The 18,969-nt window shown below is 38.3% G+C and overlaps 1 protein-coding gene across 1 annotated transcript in view; it reads right to left on the bottom strand.

Moving 5' to 3' along the window:
• SPIDR (scaffold protein involved in DNA repair) overlaps window positions 1–18,969 on the bottom strand; it is a 1,635,101-nt gene that overhangs the window by 554,423 nt on the left and 1,061,709 nt on the right. Inside the window, exon 10 of the mRNA XM_053715026.1 lies at window positions 2,704–2,912. Coding sequence (XP_053571001.1) covers window positions 2,704–2,912 — 209 coding nt within the window. The remainder of the gene's footprint in view (window positions 1–2,703; window positions 2,913–18,969) is intronic.

The following is an 18,969-nucleotide window of genomic DNA, read 5'->3' as shown; positions in this document are numbered from 1 at the left end:
TTAGTAAATACTTTATAACTATTTACTAACTAGTCTACCTAGTTAAAATAAATACAAACTTAGCTGTGAAATAAAAATAAAACCTAAGCTAGATACAATGTAACTATTAGTTATATTGTAGCTATCTTAGGGTTTATTTTACAGGTAAGTAATTTTTATTTAGATTTATTTTAATTATATTAAAGTTAGTGGATGTTAGGGTAAGGCTCAGACTTAGGGTTAGGGGTTAATAACTTTAGTATAGTGGCGGCGACGTTGGGGCGGAAGATTAGGGGTTAATAAATGTAGGTATGTGGCGGCGATGTTAGGGGCGGCAGCTTAGGGGTCAATAAGTGTCGGGGGCAGCAGGTTAGGGGTTTATAAATATATTGTCGATGTCGGGGGCGGAAGATTAGGGGTGTTTAGACTCAGGGTTCATGTTAGGTTGTTAGGTATAAACATAAATTTAGTTTCCCCATAGGAATCAATGGGGCTGCGTTACGGAGCTTTACGCTCCTTTATTGTAGGTGTTAGGCTTTTTTTCAGCCGGCTCTCCCCATTGATGTCTATGGGGAAATCGTGCACGAGCACGTAAAACCAGCTCACCGCAGCGCTGGTATTGGAGTGCGGTATGGTGCTCAATTTTGCTTTACGCTGCAATATTGCCTGCTAACGCCGGATTTTTGCAAACCTGTAATACCAGCGCTGTAGGTAAGTGAGCGGTGACAATAACTTGCAAGTTAGTACCAAGCAGCTCTTACCGCAAAACTCGTAATCTAGCTGAATGTGTACAATCCCCATAAATATAACAGTGTTTCCATTTCAAATATAACTCATTGATACAATAATGGCACTTGTCAAATAGGTCATGACCGTATTACACCACGATGGTTGACATCAGTGCATAATCATGATGGGTCACACATCAGTTAGCAGATGATAAATTTAATGACTCCATCACGAGCGTGTAATGATCTCACCAGCATAATAGACATATATTATATCAAAACAATAAATAATATCGGCATATAAATCAGCTACAAGTAAATGGAAGATCACATTCATCAGACCTATGATAAGCAGCACATTCTTATAATCATATGTTCGTCTATCAGTGATAGAACCCTCTCAGTGCATATGCGGACCTCCCTAGAGGATGTGTGAGGGATAAACATATCAGTGTCAGGCTATCGAAAGAGACCCTAAATCTCAGACCAGTTAGTGAGATATCTCTAAAATGGTATATATACTCAGAAATATATTAGCTCGACATATAGATGTATGATCCTAGGCAAGGATCAGGCTTGAGAGTCTGGATCATAGTCTCAATGACAGACTCAGAGAAACCACGCTTAGACAGAACTAAGCGTTCAATCTCTAAGCAGTCAGCTTTAGAGAAACGAGATTTGGATGAAGGAATTGACCTTGAGTTAGACGGTCCTTCCTTAGAGGCAACCTCCAGAACTTCACCTCCACCATTGACAGAGGCAAAGAGAATGACTGGAGATTGTGGGTAGGGGAGTCAAACTTAACAGCTTTGCTGTTGTGCTCTTTGCCTCCTCCTGCTGGCCAGGAGTGATATTCCCAACAGTAATTGATGACATCATGGACTCACCATATCTTAGGAAAGAAAACAGTGTAAACATATTAAAAATGCAACAGTATACGTTGTGCAGTTCCTACTACTGCTCATTGACTAATAGCACTAGAAGGAAGTCCTATGTGGCTGATTTATTATAGTGCAAGCGGACATTATCTGCTGTAGCAGATCATGTCTGCCGAAACATCGATAAATGTCGACAGCATACGCTGTCGGCATTTATCATAAATGCTTGTGCAATGCTGCCCCCTGCACATTCGCGGCCAATTAGCCACTAGCAGGGGGTGTCAATCAACCCGATCGTATCTGATTGGGCTGATTGCTGTACGCAGCCTCAGAGATGCTGCTTCTTAACTTCCGGTTCAGGAGGACCTGAAGCAAAGTGGGTCGAAAGCAGCATCTGCTGCTTCATAGATCGACCCCTATAAGTCAATAAACACTAGCAAGAAGTGTACAGCGAATCATGGTACAGGTAAGAATACCCTAATCCAAAATTCCAAAACCCAGAATTATTTTGAAATTCAGACGCTTTCATTAATATTTTTTTTTTTAAATAAAATTATTAAAACTTACAATTTTTCCCTACTAGTAAGTCACAATATTCTCTGCCTGCTTCTTTGAATTTTGTTTTATTTAAAACAACAACTCTTACCTTTCTCTATACAAAAGTATTACATTTATATAAACCTACCTTGGTTGTATGTATAGGCTGTATTATGACTGTATTAGGACATGTAAATATTAAAATATAACCATGTTGAAATACTGCTCTTCCATATTGTTGATAGAACATTTTTGAGTAAAGCATCCTTTTACAGGAGAATTGGGTGCATAGCAATATAACATATTGCTGAAATTCACAATGTTTCCAATATGCGGGGGGAAAAATTATAGCAGGAACAGAAACAAACTCAGGTATAGGTTAGTGTTGGGCAAAAGGTGACCTTAATAAAGGCTAGATTTATCAAAGTTTATAGATATATTGGCAATAACCCAAAAAGTTAGGAGCAAGGGGTAACATTCTAGGAGCCAGTGGCTCCGAGGCTCCTGGGTTTGTCGAGCCCTGATGTAAACTATATAAACTAATTTAACTTGTATGAGAAAGTTGAACTCTTGGAACTCACCTGCATCCTGACATTTCTTGGGTGGAAACTTGTTTACTGCTTCCTTGGAGAATGCGACTTTCCTTGATGGGAAGGCAGTAAATACGTTGGACAACAATACTTCTGCAAGTTCCTTTCCATGCTGCAGCACCTTGGGTTTCTATCACGTCCAGCAGGGAGTCATTTATGGTAGGACATGATGAACAGCGTTTTCCTTGATTGATATAAGTCTGCAAGTAGAATATTAATTTAAAACGAAGCAGAGTAATATGATGCAAACTGTCCAACAAACATTCCTTCATCAACAAATCTTGCTACTAATACAAATAAAAACTATGATAAAATATTTACTACACTATACTATATATATATATAAATATATATATATATATATATATATATATATATATATATATACACACACATACATACACACACAAACGTAAATAAACATACTTACACACACAGTAGTATATAATTTAATTACCATTTACTGGTCTGAGCTGGTGAGCGATAGTGTATGTGTTCAGCAACCATGTGCAATTTAACTGTTTTGGGAATATGATGTTCTCAGAGAGATAATTCAGTTAGCACTAAACAAAAACCAAAATCAAAGGACAGTTAACATTGAGTGAATAAAAAATATATATGTGCAATTATTACTATTATCATTTATTTGAAGAGCTCTAACAGATTCTTCAGCACTATAGTGGAGAGGCCAGTGGCAACAATGTCAGCAGCCCTTATTTGCCAGGCAATCAATATTTTACATAACCTGTTCTTTAAAAGGGACACTCTAGTCCAAAACAAACTTTCATGATTCAGATAGGGCATATCATTTGAAACAATTTTCCGATTTACTTCTATCACCAACTTTGCTTTATTCTCTTGAAAGCTAAATCTAGGAAGTTCATATGCTAATTTCTAAACCCTTGAAGGCAGCCTCTCAGCTCAGGGCATTTTGACAGTTTTTCACCACTAGAGGGTGTAAGTTGATGTGTTTCATACAGATAACACTGTGCTCACGCACGTGGAGTTCCTAGGAGCCAGCACTGATAGGCTAAAATGCAAGTCTGTCAAAAGAACTGAAATAAGGGGGCAGTCTGCAGAGGCTTACATTCAAGATAATCACAGAGGTAAAAAGTGTATTAATATAACTAGGTAATGGGTAATAAAGGGATTATCTATCTTTTAAAACAATAAATATTGTGGTGTAGACTGTCCCTTTAATTGTGGCAAACAGATTGGTAAATGGGGGCAATAGTAAGTAATATTAATAAATGAAAGTATAACACCATTGGTTCTAGAGATTAAGGTTGGTGCAACCTTTGTCAACATCCTCAATTTGTAAGGTTTAAAATCACTATTGAGTGCAGGTAAGCAAATTTATATTTGTTGCTAGCTTCAGTATGTTTAATTCTTTAACTGTAAATCTCAGGCACACAGTGTACTGCACTTGCCTGATAGCTCATTTTGCAAATTTGCTTATTGTCTAGAGACAGCCACATCCAAATCCCTTACAGGGCAGATGGGGAGCTGTCTTCTAGAGCCTTCTTGTCCCCCCACACCAATGTAATGCTCGTGGGATATTCCACTATCACACCAAACTTGACCAGTAGTCTTCTTATCCCGGCGTCAAGTGGAATAATAGGAAATATCCCAGAGCAGAGAGAGAGTTTGCAAAATGAGGTAAGCAGTACTCACAGCAGGCAGGAGTCAGCAACAAAAGGATATCCAGCAGTATAACAGTTCAGGAGTAAACCAATAGAATGGTCAGACAGGCAGTTCATCACCAGTTAAGCAATCCAGCAATGCAGAGGTTAAGGCAAGCAGAGTAGCCAAAACAGGCAGAGTTCATCAACAGTAAAGCAGTCCAGCAACTCAGGGGATAAGGCAAGCAGAGTAGTCAAAACAGGCAGAGTTCATCAACGGTAAAGTAATCCAGCAATACAGAGTTTAAGGCAAGCAGCGTAGTCAAACAGGCAGAGTTCATCAACAGTTAAGCAGTCCAGTAATTCAGGGGTTAAAGGGACAGTCAACACCACAATTTTTATTGTTTTAAAAGATAGATAATCCCTTAATAACCCATTCCCCAGTTTTGCATAACCAACACAGTTTTAATAATACACCTTTTACCTCTGTGATTGCCTTGCATCTAAGCCTCTGCAGGCTGCCCCCTTATTTCAGTTCTTTTGACAGACTTGCATTTTAGCCAATCAGTGTTCACTCCTCGGTAAATTCACATGCATGAGCTCAATGTAATCTATATAAAACACATGAACTAATGCCCTCTAGTGGTGAAAAACGGTCAAATTAGAGGCGGTTTAGCTTTTAACTAAGAATACCAAGAGAACAAAGCAAAATTGGTGATAAAAGTAAACTGGCAAGCAGAGTAGTCAATGATTCCAACACATAAGAATGTCAGCACTCAGGGATAGATGCACGTCACCAACAGGACCTCTGCTCACAGGTCCAGTACAATAACAAAGAACAGTCAGGAAGGTGACAGCATAAATCTAATATTTATTAGATAAGACAAATAACTGGCAATGTTTCGGGATGTTATCCCTTATTCATGCCAGAGTAGTCAAAACAGGCAGAGTTCAGTAACAGTGAATCAATACAACAGGAGCACAAGTAGTAACATCTATACTTGGGCACAGGTGAGAGACTGAGGCCTTTACATAGCGAAGACAGGGCGGTCGGTGATGATGTCATCACCGTACTGCAGTTACACTGCTGTATCCCTAGCAACAGGAGTGCCTGTGTCCATGGCAATGGTCACAGCAGAGCAGAGGAGCAGTGTAACAACCACAAAGAGGGGCAGTTAACCAATTATTTAGAGAAGATCCCCCAATCTTACTGAATGAGTCACATGCTCCTCTAATTTGCAGATAACCACCACAGAAAATCACCTGTAAAAAAAAAAAAAAAAAAAAAAAAAGGCACAAGGAAGGAGCTTAATGAGAAGTAGGGGGATGTTTTAGAGCCCCAACAACCCTCCTTAAAATGGAGCCTTCCTTAACCCCTTCAGGGAGGGACCAAGTGTTGAAGATTGTAATGAAGTTCCGATGTAAACGTTTGTTGGAAAAAGAAAATGACGTAACTTCAATGCCTGGGATCGGTTTATGAAGGACTGCCGAAGATGCTAGGTGCATACCCCAGTCAGATTTTCTATTACCTAAAAGCAGGTGGGTATAGGATACTGAAAAAAGTTAGGACGTTCCATGACAAGAGTTTTAAAGCCGAGCGCTGTCTGGACGGCATGGACTTAATTCAAATGAGGGATATCATGCTCTTTAAGGTAGCAGGTGCATTCCACAGGAATGGAAATCACCTGCCTTTAAGTGTGCCCTTGGAAAGGCAATGGTGCAAATGACCAACAATTTAAAAAGAGGAGACTCCCCATTAAAGATTAGATTAGTAGTGGAGCGATATTTTGCTCTCCAGCATTAACTTCGCTAGACAGAAGCTTTTTGCACGCGTCGGGTTGCAATCAGAATTTGAAAGTAAAAAGTTTGTGCGAACTAACAAAATATTGCAAATGCATTAAATTATTCTCCCTATAGAAGTGAAAACTGAAATCCTATGCTAACCCGACAGGAGTTATGAAAATGTCACATTCCAATGTTCACATACAGAACAATGTACTTTTTGTTATAAATACATATATACATACCTGTATATATATTCCTATAGATATACATGTATAGATATGTATTTTACATTAACAGTATCAGATAAATTTCCTTCTGTCGGGATGAGGCAAGTCCATAGGTGTCCATAACATGCGGGGTATATTTCCCACCACTAGGAGGTCAAGAACCACCACAGGAGCTTTAATCCCTTCCACCTCCTCTCCCCATTCAGTTTACGTATAGCCGAGCAAAGGACAAAGATAAAAAGGTAGGAAAGACAGAAAGTAGGGTTAAGAGGTGCAAATAAGAACTATCACCCGACTAGTAAAAATGCGGGAGGGTCCTATGGTCTCTCCTCATCCCTAAAGAAAGAAATGTATCGATAAGTATTAATTCCGTTTACTTTCGTAAGATGGGGAGAGTCCATAGGTGTCCATAAAATATAGGACACAATACCCAAGCTGAGAGTCCATGGTAAGGACAGGTGGGACAAAATAATGGCAAATCCTATTTGTGTTCCGAAGGACTTTCCTACCAAAAGCAGCTTCGGAAGAAGTATAAATATCAAAATGGAAAAATTTTGAAAACGTATGAAGAGAAGGCGAAGTTGCCGCCTTGCAAATTTGTTTCAAGGATGTGTCATTTTTGAAGGCACAAGTAGTAGATACTGATCTAGTAAAATGAGCAGTTATTCTTTTTGGAGGCGGGTTTCCCGCAGCCAAGTAAGACTTATGAATAGTCTGCTTTAGCCATGATGCCAAGGCCACTGCTGTAGCCTTTTTGACCATTACTGGGGCATTAAAGGTGGACACACAAGCTAGAAGTCTGTCTAAAGTCTTTAGTAGCCTGAAGATAGAATTTTGAGGCTCTGGCTACATCCAAATTTTGAAGGGTTAGAAGGAACAACAATTTTTAGATTAATATTTTCTGAAGACACTACCTTCGGGAGAAAATTATATTTAGTCCGGAGGACCGCTTTATTTTGATGAAAAATCAAAAAGGGGTGATCTGGGCAGATACGGTAATTCAGAAACTCTTCTAGCGGACAAGATAGCTAGAAGTAAGAGAACCTTCCATGACAGTTTTGAAGAGGGGACCTTGTAGAACAGAAAGAACCAGATTAAAATTCCAAGTGTGAGAAATGAGTCTAATAACAATGCGAATTCTCACCAAGGCTTGGACAAAAGTTTGATCATCAGATAATTTGGCCATTTGTTGTGAAACAAAACTGAAAATGCCGAAATCTGACGCTTTAAAGAGCAAGCTGATAATCCCTTATCTAGTTCATTTTGAAGGAACTGAAGAATTCTAGGGATTCTAAAAGAATTCAGAGAGAAACATCTTGAAGAACATCAAAGAAAGTAAGCTTTCCAAATTGTATGATAAATTTTCTGTAGAGATAGCAGAATCTGACAAACCACTGTTTTTGAGAACTAGTCATTCAACCTTCACGCCATCAAATTCAGGGATTTGAGATCCGAAAGATACAGCCCAAGGAGAAAGAGATGCCATCAGTTTTAGGTCTGCATGCCAAGTTCTGCAGGGCCACGCCGGAGCTATGAGAATTACAGAAGCCAATTCCAGTTTGATTCTTGCAATGACTCTTGGAAGAATAACAAATGGAGGAAATATATATGCAAGAAGAAAGTTCCAAGGGCAGACTAGAGCATTTATCATGTGAGCTCTTGGATCTCTTGACCTGGCTAAATAAACTTGAAGTTTATGGTTCAATTTGGACGCCATGAGATCTATTTCTGGAAGACCCCACCTCAGGACTAATTGATCGAAAATGTCCTGATGAAGAGACCATTCCCCTGGATGGACGGACTGAAAACTTAGGTAATCTGCTTCCTAATTGTTCACTCCCGAAATGTAAATAGCTGATAGGGTGCAGTGGTTTTTCTTCTGCCCAAGACATAATGTGAGATACCTCTAGCATAGCTAAGGGACTTTTGGTCCCTCCTTAATGACTGGTGTACACAACGGCAGTAATGTTGTCTTACTGGAGCTAAATTATTTTTTCCTGTTTGAGAAGGGACCAAGCCTGAAGGGCCCAAAGAATATCACAAAATTCTAGAATGTTGATAGGTAACCTCGCCTTTAGAGGGGACCAAACTCTCTGTGCTCTTGTGAGACATCCAAACCATGCACCAACCCATCTGACGAGTCCTTAGTGACTACGGTCCATACAGGCCGAAGAAAAGAAGCTCCAAGGGTCAAAAAAGCACTTTCCCTCCATCATAGGAGAGAATGTTTGACTGAAGAACTGAGCTGTAGTTGCTGTTCCAGATGGAAACAATCCTTTGACTACTGTTGGAGCATAGATAACTGAAGAGGACAAAGATGAAGATTAAAGTATTGTGTCTGATGCTGCTACCAAAAGACCTACTACTTCCATACAATGTGCTACAGATGGAGAATGAGCCATCTGAGAAAGACAGGCAGTCTTAAGTTTGGTTCTGCGAAGTTCTGTGAGAAATAAGCGCATTTCAACTGAGTCTATTATCACACCCAGAAAAACCACCCTTATGGCTGGTGAGAAACTTTTAGGGACATTGAATTTTCATCAATGTTTATGAAGGAAAGATACCATTCTGAGGGTATGAGCAGTAGCCAGAGAAAAAAACAGAGCTTGGACAAAGATATCGTCCAAAGAAGGAGCAATGCTGATTCCCTGAGCTCTGATCACTGCTAAGAGAGTCAATAATACCTTTGTAAAGATGTAAGGAGAGCTGGCCAGACCGAAGGGGAGGGCCACAAATTGGTAATGTTTGTTGAGAAAAGCAAACCTTAGAAACTAGAAATGATTATTGTGAATTGGAATAGGATAGGACGTTAAATGTCTTCCTTCTTTGGGACAATGAAGAGGTTAAAGTAGAAACCCTAACCCTGTTGAGAGATTGGAACAAGTTGGATCACTTCCATATTCTTTAAGTCTTAAACAAATTGAACAAAGGCAGACGCTTTTGCAGGATCCTTTGGAACGTGAGACAGATGAAACTGTTCCCAGGGAGGCCTGGTGCGAAAGCCTATGCAATAACCTTCGGATTTGATATTGAGAACCCATGGATCCTGTGACCAGGCCTTATGAAATTGAATCAATATGACCTCTACCAGAAGATCTTCTGGACAGGGGGGGCGTCCCTTCATGCAGATTTCAGATTGGAATTGGGCATTTTGGTATGTTTGTTTTTAGACCAAGAAGATCCTGGCCTTCAGAAATGTTTGGAGTATTCAGACTTTTGGTTGGAGGGGGACTTTTGATCTCTAGCGGAGCGAAAGGAACTAAATTTGTTTGTTTATACTTCTCCTTAGATTTCTCTTCCTAAGGTAGAAAAGCCCATTTTCCCCCAGTGACAGTTTTGTTAAAAGAACCCAATTCTAATCCAAAAACCATCTTCTCTTCAAAAGGGACTGATAATAGTCAATTTTTAGAGACCATATCATCTGACCAAGAATTAAGCTATAAAGCTCTCCTTAATAAAACAACAATGGACATATTTATTACATCAATTTTGATGATGTCAAAGTCTGCATCACAAATTAAATCATTAGCCATTTTAAGGACTTTAAGAAGATTGATCAGAAACCATCTGAGAAAGAGAATCACACCAGGACGACGCTGCAGCGGCCACACAGGTGATTGCTACTGCAGGTCTGAGCTGAAGAGCAGATTGGGAGAATAGTTTCCTAAGCAAGATTTGCTGTTTATTGAATCCGTAAACAAAGAACTATCCTCCATAGGAACAGTAGTGCATCTAGCTAAGGTGGTAATAGCTCTATCAACCTTAGGAACTACTTCTGAGGCTTTTAAATTCTACTCTGAAAGTGGATACATTGTTTTGGACCTGTTTGAAGGTGCAAACAGAAAGCCTGGTTTCTTCAATTTTTTGGCTATACAGTCTGTAACCAAGTTTGGTGCTTCAAAAGCCTTAGGCACTTTAGATAGAGCTTTAAAAACTTGATTCAACTTATTTACAGGTTTGGAATCCTCTGGATTCGGTTCTGATAGCGCCAAGGTATTCAAAACTACTTGAATTAAGAAGCAATTATAGTCCACTTTAAATCTAAATGTGGAATCGGCCTCAGGCTCAGTGACAGGATCAAGGTCCTCAGAGGAGACTTCACCCTCAGAAAGAGACTCAGCCCAGTCAGAGATTTTTAAGGTTGTTTGTTACTGAGCATGGGGGATAGGACCCTGCTTATCACAGGTAACGTGAGGTAAATCTCCTGATTTTCGCTTACTTGGTTTGGGGATAGCCGCTAAAATCGCTCTCAGTCTTTTTAAGACTGAGTTTAAACTCTGGAGAAAAGTCAGTGGAATCCTCCTGGGCCACAAAAACAGACATGGGCACTAATTGTCTGCCAGGTGTCATTCTGACAGGATTATGGATTGCGAATTTGTCCACTGGAACAGTTGTGCATAATAAACAGGGATAATGGACTGCAGAAAGTTCTTGGGCTGTAGTACGTTTGACGATCTTATAAACCCAAAAGAATGATACAATGTACTCACCTAGGGGTCCCTTCTAATAGGTCAGTCAAATCAAGTGGGGATACTGACATCACTCCAAAGTAATAAGCTAAACTGCAGGTGGAAATAAAGATATATTCTAAATCTTTAAATTATCAGTGTATTTGCACAAAATACAACACACAGCCTATAATATCTGCTCCAAGTTTGTCGCCTTCTGCTGTGGATACTGTGGTGTGAGCCAGCCAGGCGACTTTGTTGCTCCAGTCTGCTGCACTATCAAGTTTAAGATTGCCTTCCGTTGCTCAAAGTTTAATGCCTCCTATGTCGTCTTCCTACCATCGTGGCCAGATCGTTTGTGAGTACATTGTATCATTCTTTTGGGTTTCTAAGATCGCCAAACGTATTTCACTATTGGGCACCCTCTTTCTCTTTATAGATCACCTCTGCCACCTTGCTGTGGGAGACGTTCTTTTCCGTGAAGAGGAGCAACCCGTTTTCACTTTATTGACTTTCTTTGTTCCATATATGGACTTTGTTTTAAAATTTTATATCAGCATCACCATTGTTGTTTTTGCATTATTGTTCAGATAGTGTAATATTACACACTATTTTTATACTTTTACACTTTGTGCTCTTAGGACACTATAATTAGTTTTTTTCCTCTTAAGTGCACATAGTATTTATCCTATCACCACATATATTTCATGAACCTTTATTTGTGATCACTGAACATACTTGGCGTACCCAGCATTTTTTGGGGGTTTTTTCCCTAATATTTTTTTAGCCTATAATAAACACCTCAGAACCCCAGAAGACAGAAAAAAATAAAGAAAAAGAATTTGCCTCAGGAAAAAATGTTTTTTTTACCCACCACCTCAGCAGCTCCCATGAGGGTACTCACATACATCCTGGGCATATAAAGGGTTAAAACTGGACCCATATAGCCTGTAATGTCCCAGAGTACATTTTAAGCCCTTGGAATCTGGTGAGGGAGAGACAGTGTAGCTTTTTTGTTCTGTGAGGTGAACTTAGATCTAAAATATACCGAGAGCTGCTAAGGGGTAATAAAGCAATGATAAAAGAGGGTTTTAAGCAACACATGTTTAGCAAACTCGGCCAACACCACTATCAAATGAGGAGGGAGCAAAATAAATTAAAACATCCGTTTATTGAAACATAATTGTTAAGAACATGAAGAGCACAGCAATCAGACCCGCACAGTTGATGCACTTTCTGCCTTTAATGCACTTTCTCAGAGCTGCAATACAAGTGAATCTCACACAACTAAGTACACAAACTAGGTATACAGTCCAGCGAATCAAAATACTATCTGGGCCACACACCCACCCCGTGAACCTGTAACATACAATCAAGTCGATGACATACACATATAAAGTCATAAGAACAATAAAGAAACAAAGCTGAAAAATATCTAATCAACCCTTAAGCACTTTTGAATAAAAAATAATAATACATGAGATAACACTGTCCGGAATGCCCACCTAATCTGGCATGTTAATGACGACAAAATCCCTGCGGTTTTTATCTCGACTGATGCCGAAAAGGCTTTTGACAGGGTCAGCTGGTCTTTTATGAAAGCAACTCTCGAAGCCTTCAGCTTTGGTGCTGTCACTTTACATTGAATCTTCGCGCTGTATGCTTCTCCTAGTGCTCGTATTATAATTAACGGTACCTTGTCCTCCCCGATAGAAATTAGTAACGGCACGCGGCAGGGTTGCCCCCTTTCGCCCCTACTATTTGTATGCCTTGTTGAGACCCTAGCATCCAAGATCAGGAATAACCCTGAAATAACGGGGATCTCCTCCAGCCAGGAAACATATAAGCTTTCCTTGTTTGCGGACGACATCCTCTTTACCTTGACAAGTCCGACAACATCCGTGCCTATAGAGCTATCTAACTTTAATAAACATTCGAACTTTCTGGTCAACCAGGATAAGTCAGAAATTTTAGGATTTAACCTCTCAGATAGCACAATAGGCATACTTAAAAGTGAATGCCCATTTAGATGGTGCCAGGGAGCAATGAAATATCTAGGCATCCATGTACCCGACTCCTTCGCTAACATATACCAGGCAAATTACCTTCCGATTAAAGAGGTAATCACTAATGAGCTGTCTTCCTGGAGTGCCAAGAGACTTTCCTGGATGGGCCGTATCAACACTATAAAAATGAATGTTTTCCCTAGACTCATATATAATGGAGGGGCTGCCGATCCTCTTATCCCCCAGGTATATCCCTCAGATCCAACGCATATTCAGCTTTTACGTCAGGAGGAGGAAGCCACCCAGAATAAATAAAATAACTATGTCACTACCTAGAAATCTGGGAGGCCTAGGCATGCCTGACCTTGAGGCATACAGAACCTCAATATTTTTACAGAGAATTTTGGACTGGAAGGTGGGGGGGAACAGAAAAGGTGGGTTGGACTGGAGGAAAGTATTAGATCAGGGGTCCCATTAGCCAGCCTTTGCTGGAGACCAGACCTACCAGATAGGGCTAAGTTTCTAAACAATAATAACACTGTTAATGGCGACATCCTTGTCTACCACATAGCAACAAATGATGCCATAAGCACACAAGATAAATTAATAGAGAAGGGATTCGAATGGGCTGAGAATTGGTTCTCCTATAGGAGACTACACAATTACATTACAACTCATGAACAAAGCAATAATCTCACCCGTCCTCCCACGGTTATAGAAAAATTGTACTTGTCGGAGGCCCCGGTGAGGCATTCCCTGTCCATAATATATAAAGCTCTAACTCATCCTCTCCCGGGAAACCTCCCCCACGCTTTGTAAACGTGGGAAAGGGAGTTGGGCACAATAATCCTCCCCCAAACAGCTATGTATATTTTTTCCAACACTAAAAAATCATCAACTTCAGCAGCTATTCAGGAAATTAACTATAAGATATTACATTGCTGGTATTTAACCCCTAGAAGGCTACATCAACTATTCCCCAAAACAAATAATAGGTGCTGGTGATGTGGGCAGTGGAATGGGACATATGTGGTGGTGGTGCTCATTAGTTAATCATTATTGGTATGAGGTTATAGAGGAGGTGGAACGGATCTTTCAGACAACCATCCCCCCAGACATGGCTGCTAAACAAACCTGTAACTTTGCCCTCTAAATACCTACTACCCTTATTTCGAATTCTTAATAATGGCGTTAAGATTCTTATCGCAAAAATGTGGAAGTCTAGAGACATCCCATCTATGAAAATGTGGAGAGAGAAGGTAACGGAATTGTTTGAATTGGAGGAATATGCCGCATACAAAAATGGTAAAATAGATAGCTTCCAGTTGCTGCAAGCATTGTGGGATGATTATGTTAAAAGTCTATAAAATATGTGCCCTTTTGTTAGGGAAAGAATAGAAGTTATTACCAATTAACGTGATACTGGTGGAGAGATAGAACACGTTGGTTTCTGCTCACTGTGCATTATCTTAAGGCTCAATATTGGAAGACATGACACATATTGTTCTGTTATAGTATATTTGTAATAATACCCTGTTTACTTTCTTTATTCTGTAATATAGGGGTCTACGTCGCTGTTTTCTTTGTTATAGACCTGAAAATAATTTTTTGATGATTATGTATACCGATATATATGTCATTATATTATGTTAAATGCGACATGACTCTTTACAATAAAAAGATTTGAACTAAAAAATAATAATACATTATATGATTACATTGATACCAAATCATGCTAATAAGAGTAATGGTGGAGAATTGTTAATACATATGGAAAATGTAATGGTATTTAGTGAGACTTATTTATAAGAATCATGAAGGAATGTTTGAATAGAGTTCCAATACCTGCAGAAAAATATACAAACACACAAAAAGCTCAATGAAATTGCTTGTATAAAATATAAATACTATATGTATATTAAGCTAGTAAGCTCCTGGAATGTAAATATATTTTCGGCACTGGTAGTGGAATCAAATAATAGCAATATGGGAAACACATTAGAATTGATATATATATATATATATATATATATATATATATATATATATATATACAGTATACATACACACTTTAGGAGGCCCATCAAGGGAATATAAATTTATTTAAAAGGAGAAAACTCATGTTTATATCAATTTACAGAAAAAAAACAACAACAAAAAAAACATGTTTTGTCAATAAAGAGGTTCACATCACTGATTTCATTGATACTTAATGGGGACCCTGTTTGAAGTGTATAAATCCAAAAGACCTCTTTTTTGCATAATGCTTGGAATTTATCACCTCCTCTACATCCTATATCAACCAATTCAATGCCTTGAAAATTGAAAGCCTCTAAGTGATCAGTGTGTTTAAAGAAATGTTTCACCACTGAGGTTTTGGGGAAATCGGCCTCTAGGGACAATAAATGTTCCCTTATTCGATCTTTGAGCATCCTTGAGGGGAGTCTCACATACTGAAAATTACACACTTTACATGTTACAAGATATACCACGTAGGTGGAATTACAATTAATGCGTTGTCTGATAGAAAAGACCTTCCCTGTAACTGAAGACATGAATGTATCACCCTCTTGAGTGTAGTTAAAGCTTTTACACTGTCTTCCTCCACAGCCATAAAACCCAAGCCTCGGTGTCAACCAATTCTTACAATTTCTTATACCAAATTGTCCTGTGGCAAAATCTTTCCTCACTATATCATTTAGAGTTTTAGATCTCCGGGGGATAAATATGCACTGTCTAGATATAGTGTGCAAATCTTTATCACTCTCCAAAAGTGGTAATATTTTTCTTATGATACTACAAATATCTGTGAATTGTTTACTGAAAGTAGTGATAAAGTTAATTCCTACATGATCCCTCTTAGTCCTAAACCTATCTGACAATAAACAATCTCTGTCAAATTTTGATAATTGTCTAGATAATGTGTCTTGAGTTCCCTTATCATATCCTCTCTCAATCAGGAATTCTGTTAGGGTATTTTATTAGCATGTTGCCAATAGCTCTGAAGACTGCTACAATTGCGTCTTAACCTAATAAATTGCCCTTTGGGTATACCCTTTTTCAGATGGTATGGATGTGAGGAATCTGCTCTTAGTATCGTATTTCCTGAGATCTCTTTTCTATAAACTTCTGTAGTGATACAAGTAACATCATGGCTCAATAGACATACAAATATGGCATTTTCGTTTTATCATAAGTAAAAGTACATTTCAAATTATTTCTATTATTATTTAGATGTCCCACAAAGTAATTCAAAGCTTCTGGCGTCCCATCCCATACTAGCAACATATCGTCTATATAGCGTGTATAAAATTTTATCTTATCTCTAAAGTGATTTATCAGTCCAAAGAGGGCCCATTCCTCAAATTCCGCTAGATAAAAATTTGCATAAGAGGGGGCAATTGCCCCTCAACTGGATAAAAAACTCACCATTATAAATAAAATCATTGTGATTCAACAAAAAGGAAATTGCTTCAAGTATATAGGAAATGAAATTAGGGTCCTAATCTGAGTAACAAATGTATAATTCCCTCGCCATCTAAACTCTTTTAAGAGATGTAATAGATGTTTAGTGTCTCTTAAGAATCCTGACAATGATTGTACAACAGGTTGTAGTTGTGCGTCTACCCACTGGCCTAGTCTTTCTCCTAAGGAGCCAAAAGCCAATATAATCAGCCTACCTGGAGGATCGATAATAGACTTGTGTAATTTTGGCAACAATTTAAAAAGGGGTATTTCTGGGAGATTCCACTAAAATGAACTCAGTTAATTTAGCGGTCAAGATATTAATTTCTAATCCCAGATCCAGAAGATGTCTCAACTCACTCAGAATTTTTTTTGTGGGATAGAATGTCAATTTTTTTTTAAGTTTCTGTATCCCCTAAATGTCTGTATGTCTCATCTAGATATTGTTGTCTACTGAGTAAAACAATTGACCCTCCTTTACTGAGATTGATAAATTTGATTGCTTTTTTTACTGCTAAACACCTTTTCTGACAATCTGAGTAAATCCTGTTTGACAATAGAGTGAAATACTTCTATAGTGTCAATGCGTGCTTGTACAGGGTAAAAGGAACTTTGATTAGTAATTTTAACAGCATTTTGTTTACCACTACCATAGCTAGATGAATCGCTATTATGTTGTAAATCACACATAGATACTATATCACAAAGTTCCTCAAAGTTACAATTTTCGCTCAGTTTCATTTAATTTGTTTGTACCTCACTTTTAGGCTTACAATCTATACCTGACAGATCCAAATCTTTGAAATGTTTGTTTAATGTGATCTTTCTAATAAATTTATTTAGATCTAATATTGTGTTGAACAAGTTAAAGTCCTGGGTAGGTAAAAAACTTAAACCTTTAGATAGAACTTCTATCTCATAGTCAGCAAGTAATATGGGTGATAGGTTGATAATTTTCTTTTGTTGACTTTTTATTTCTTCATCTTTGTTAAAAAAAAAATTGGCGGATTGGATATCTTGCCACTTCCTTGGTAATCACAGGTGTCATGGTTTCTTGTTCTCCTTTTTCTTTGTCCCTGTCCCTGGATAGTACCCCGTTTTTTTTTATATCTAGCTCCCAGTTCTAAGTTGATGTAATGGTAGGGGTAGTTACTGTAGCAGCATATCTAGAATCATTGCCAGAAGCATTAGTAGAAACAGACACAGATTTTAAGAAAGTCACTTTTTTGGATGAATTCTTATTCTTATAATCCTTATCTTTGTTCTTATTTTTATTCTTATTGCCTTTCGGCTTAATAGTTGTATTTCAGGAATATACCACAGACAACTCATAGTCCTTAGTATCTCTTTCATATTTCTTGTTTTTATTTTCCGAGAGTTCAGTGCTCACTTGATCCAGTGTGTCTTCCAGTTGTTTTTGGTATGCATCATAATTCACATCACTCTTAAGTGTTTCCAACTGATCATCCAGCTGTTTTATATCTTTTAATACAGCTTCTCATTGTGTTTTCTTGAAGCGAATTAATTTTTGCATTTTGCACTCTGACAATGACTCATTCCATTCGATCAAGAATTCTGGGTATTCCTTATGGAAAGCAGGGCATTTTTTCATTGTAAGACCCCTTGGTATTTTCCTTTCCTTAACATATACTTCAAGGAAGTATTTTTTTCTTTTTTAGAGAAAAGTATCCCCAAATCAGCTTTGTCTTTAACATTAAAATCAAAATCAGTAGCTGTGCTCTTAAAAAGTTTCGAAAATCTCTTCCTCCTGTATGCGTCATCTAGGGACGCCATGTTTTATAAATGGATCAGGATGCGCTTTCTTAGATATTGGACTTAAAGGAGATTCACAAGTATATTTATACAAAAAGTCTTAAGATCTGTATGCGCTTTGTAAATAGTTACCTCCAACATTAAATAAACAATGTATGTTCACTCAGAAACACCAAGTATCCAAAAAGAGTGTTCCCATCTCGATGTGTAATATATAATTTCCTGTTCCAAAGTAAGTCACAAAAATCGAAAATTCATCACTCACTGTGCTGTTGAATACAGGCTATACTCACAGCCTGTCACTATGGGATTAAGTATCCCAGCTATACAAGATACCGTGACTGTGTAAATAACAATTTTGCCATCTACAAATTGTAGCAGTGTACTCACGGATCCTAGGCAATGTCCAGTTCACTCTGTTAGGCCGTTGTAATGAAAACCGGTCTCAGTCCCATACACCAAGTTTCTTAAGGGCTCTCCGACAACCCTGTTTTACATCCAAAACATCAAAACAGGTTTAGAAAAGCCGGCCAAGACCAATATCAAATCAGGAGGGAGCAAAATAAATTAAAACGACCGTTTATTGAAACATAGTTGTTAAGAACATGAAGAGCACAGCAATCAGACCTGCACAGCTGACGCGTTTCCTGCCTCTAGGGCACTTCCTCAGAGCTGCAATACAGGTGTATCTCACACAACTAAGTACACAAACTAGGTATACAGCCCAGCAAATCAAAATCCTATCTGGGCCACACACCCACCCTGTGAACCTGTAACAAACTATCAAGTTGATGACATACACATATAAAGTCATAAGAACAATAAAGAAACAAAGCTGAAAAATATCTTATCAACCCTTAAGCACTTTTAAATAAAAATAATAATACATTATATGATTACATTTATACCAAAATCATGCTAATAAGGGTAA

Source organism: Bombina bombina, chromosome 5 (genome assembly GCF_027579735.1).
Source record: "Bombina bombina isolate aBomBom1 chromosome 5, aBomBom1.pri, whole genome shotgun sequence".
Lineage (NCBI taxonomy): Eukaryota > Metazoa > Chordata > Amphibia > Anura > Bombinatoridae > Bombina > Bombina bombina.
Note: the sequence above shows the minus strand (reverse complement) of the source record. Positions and strands in the feature narration are given on the sequence as shown.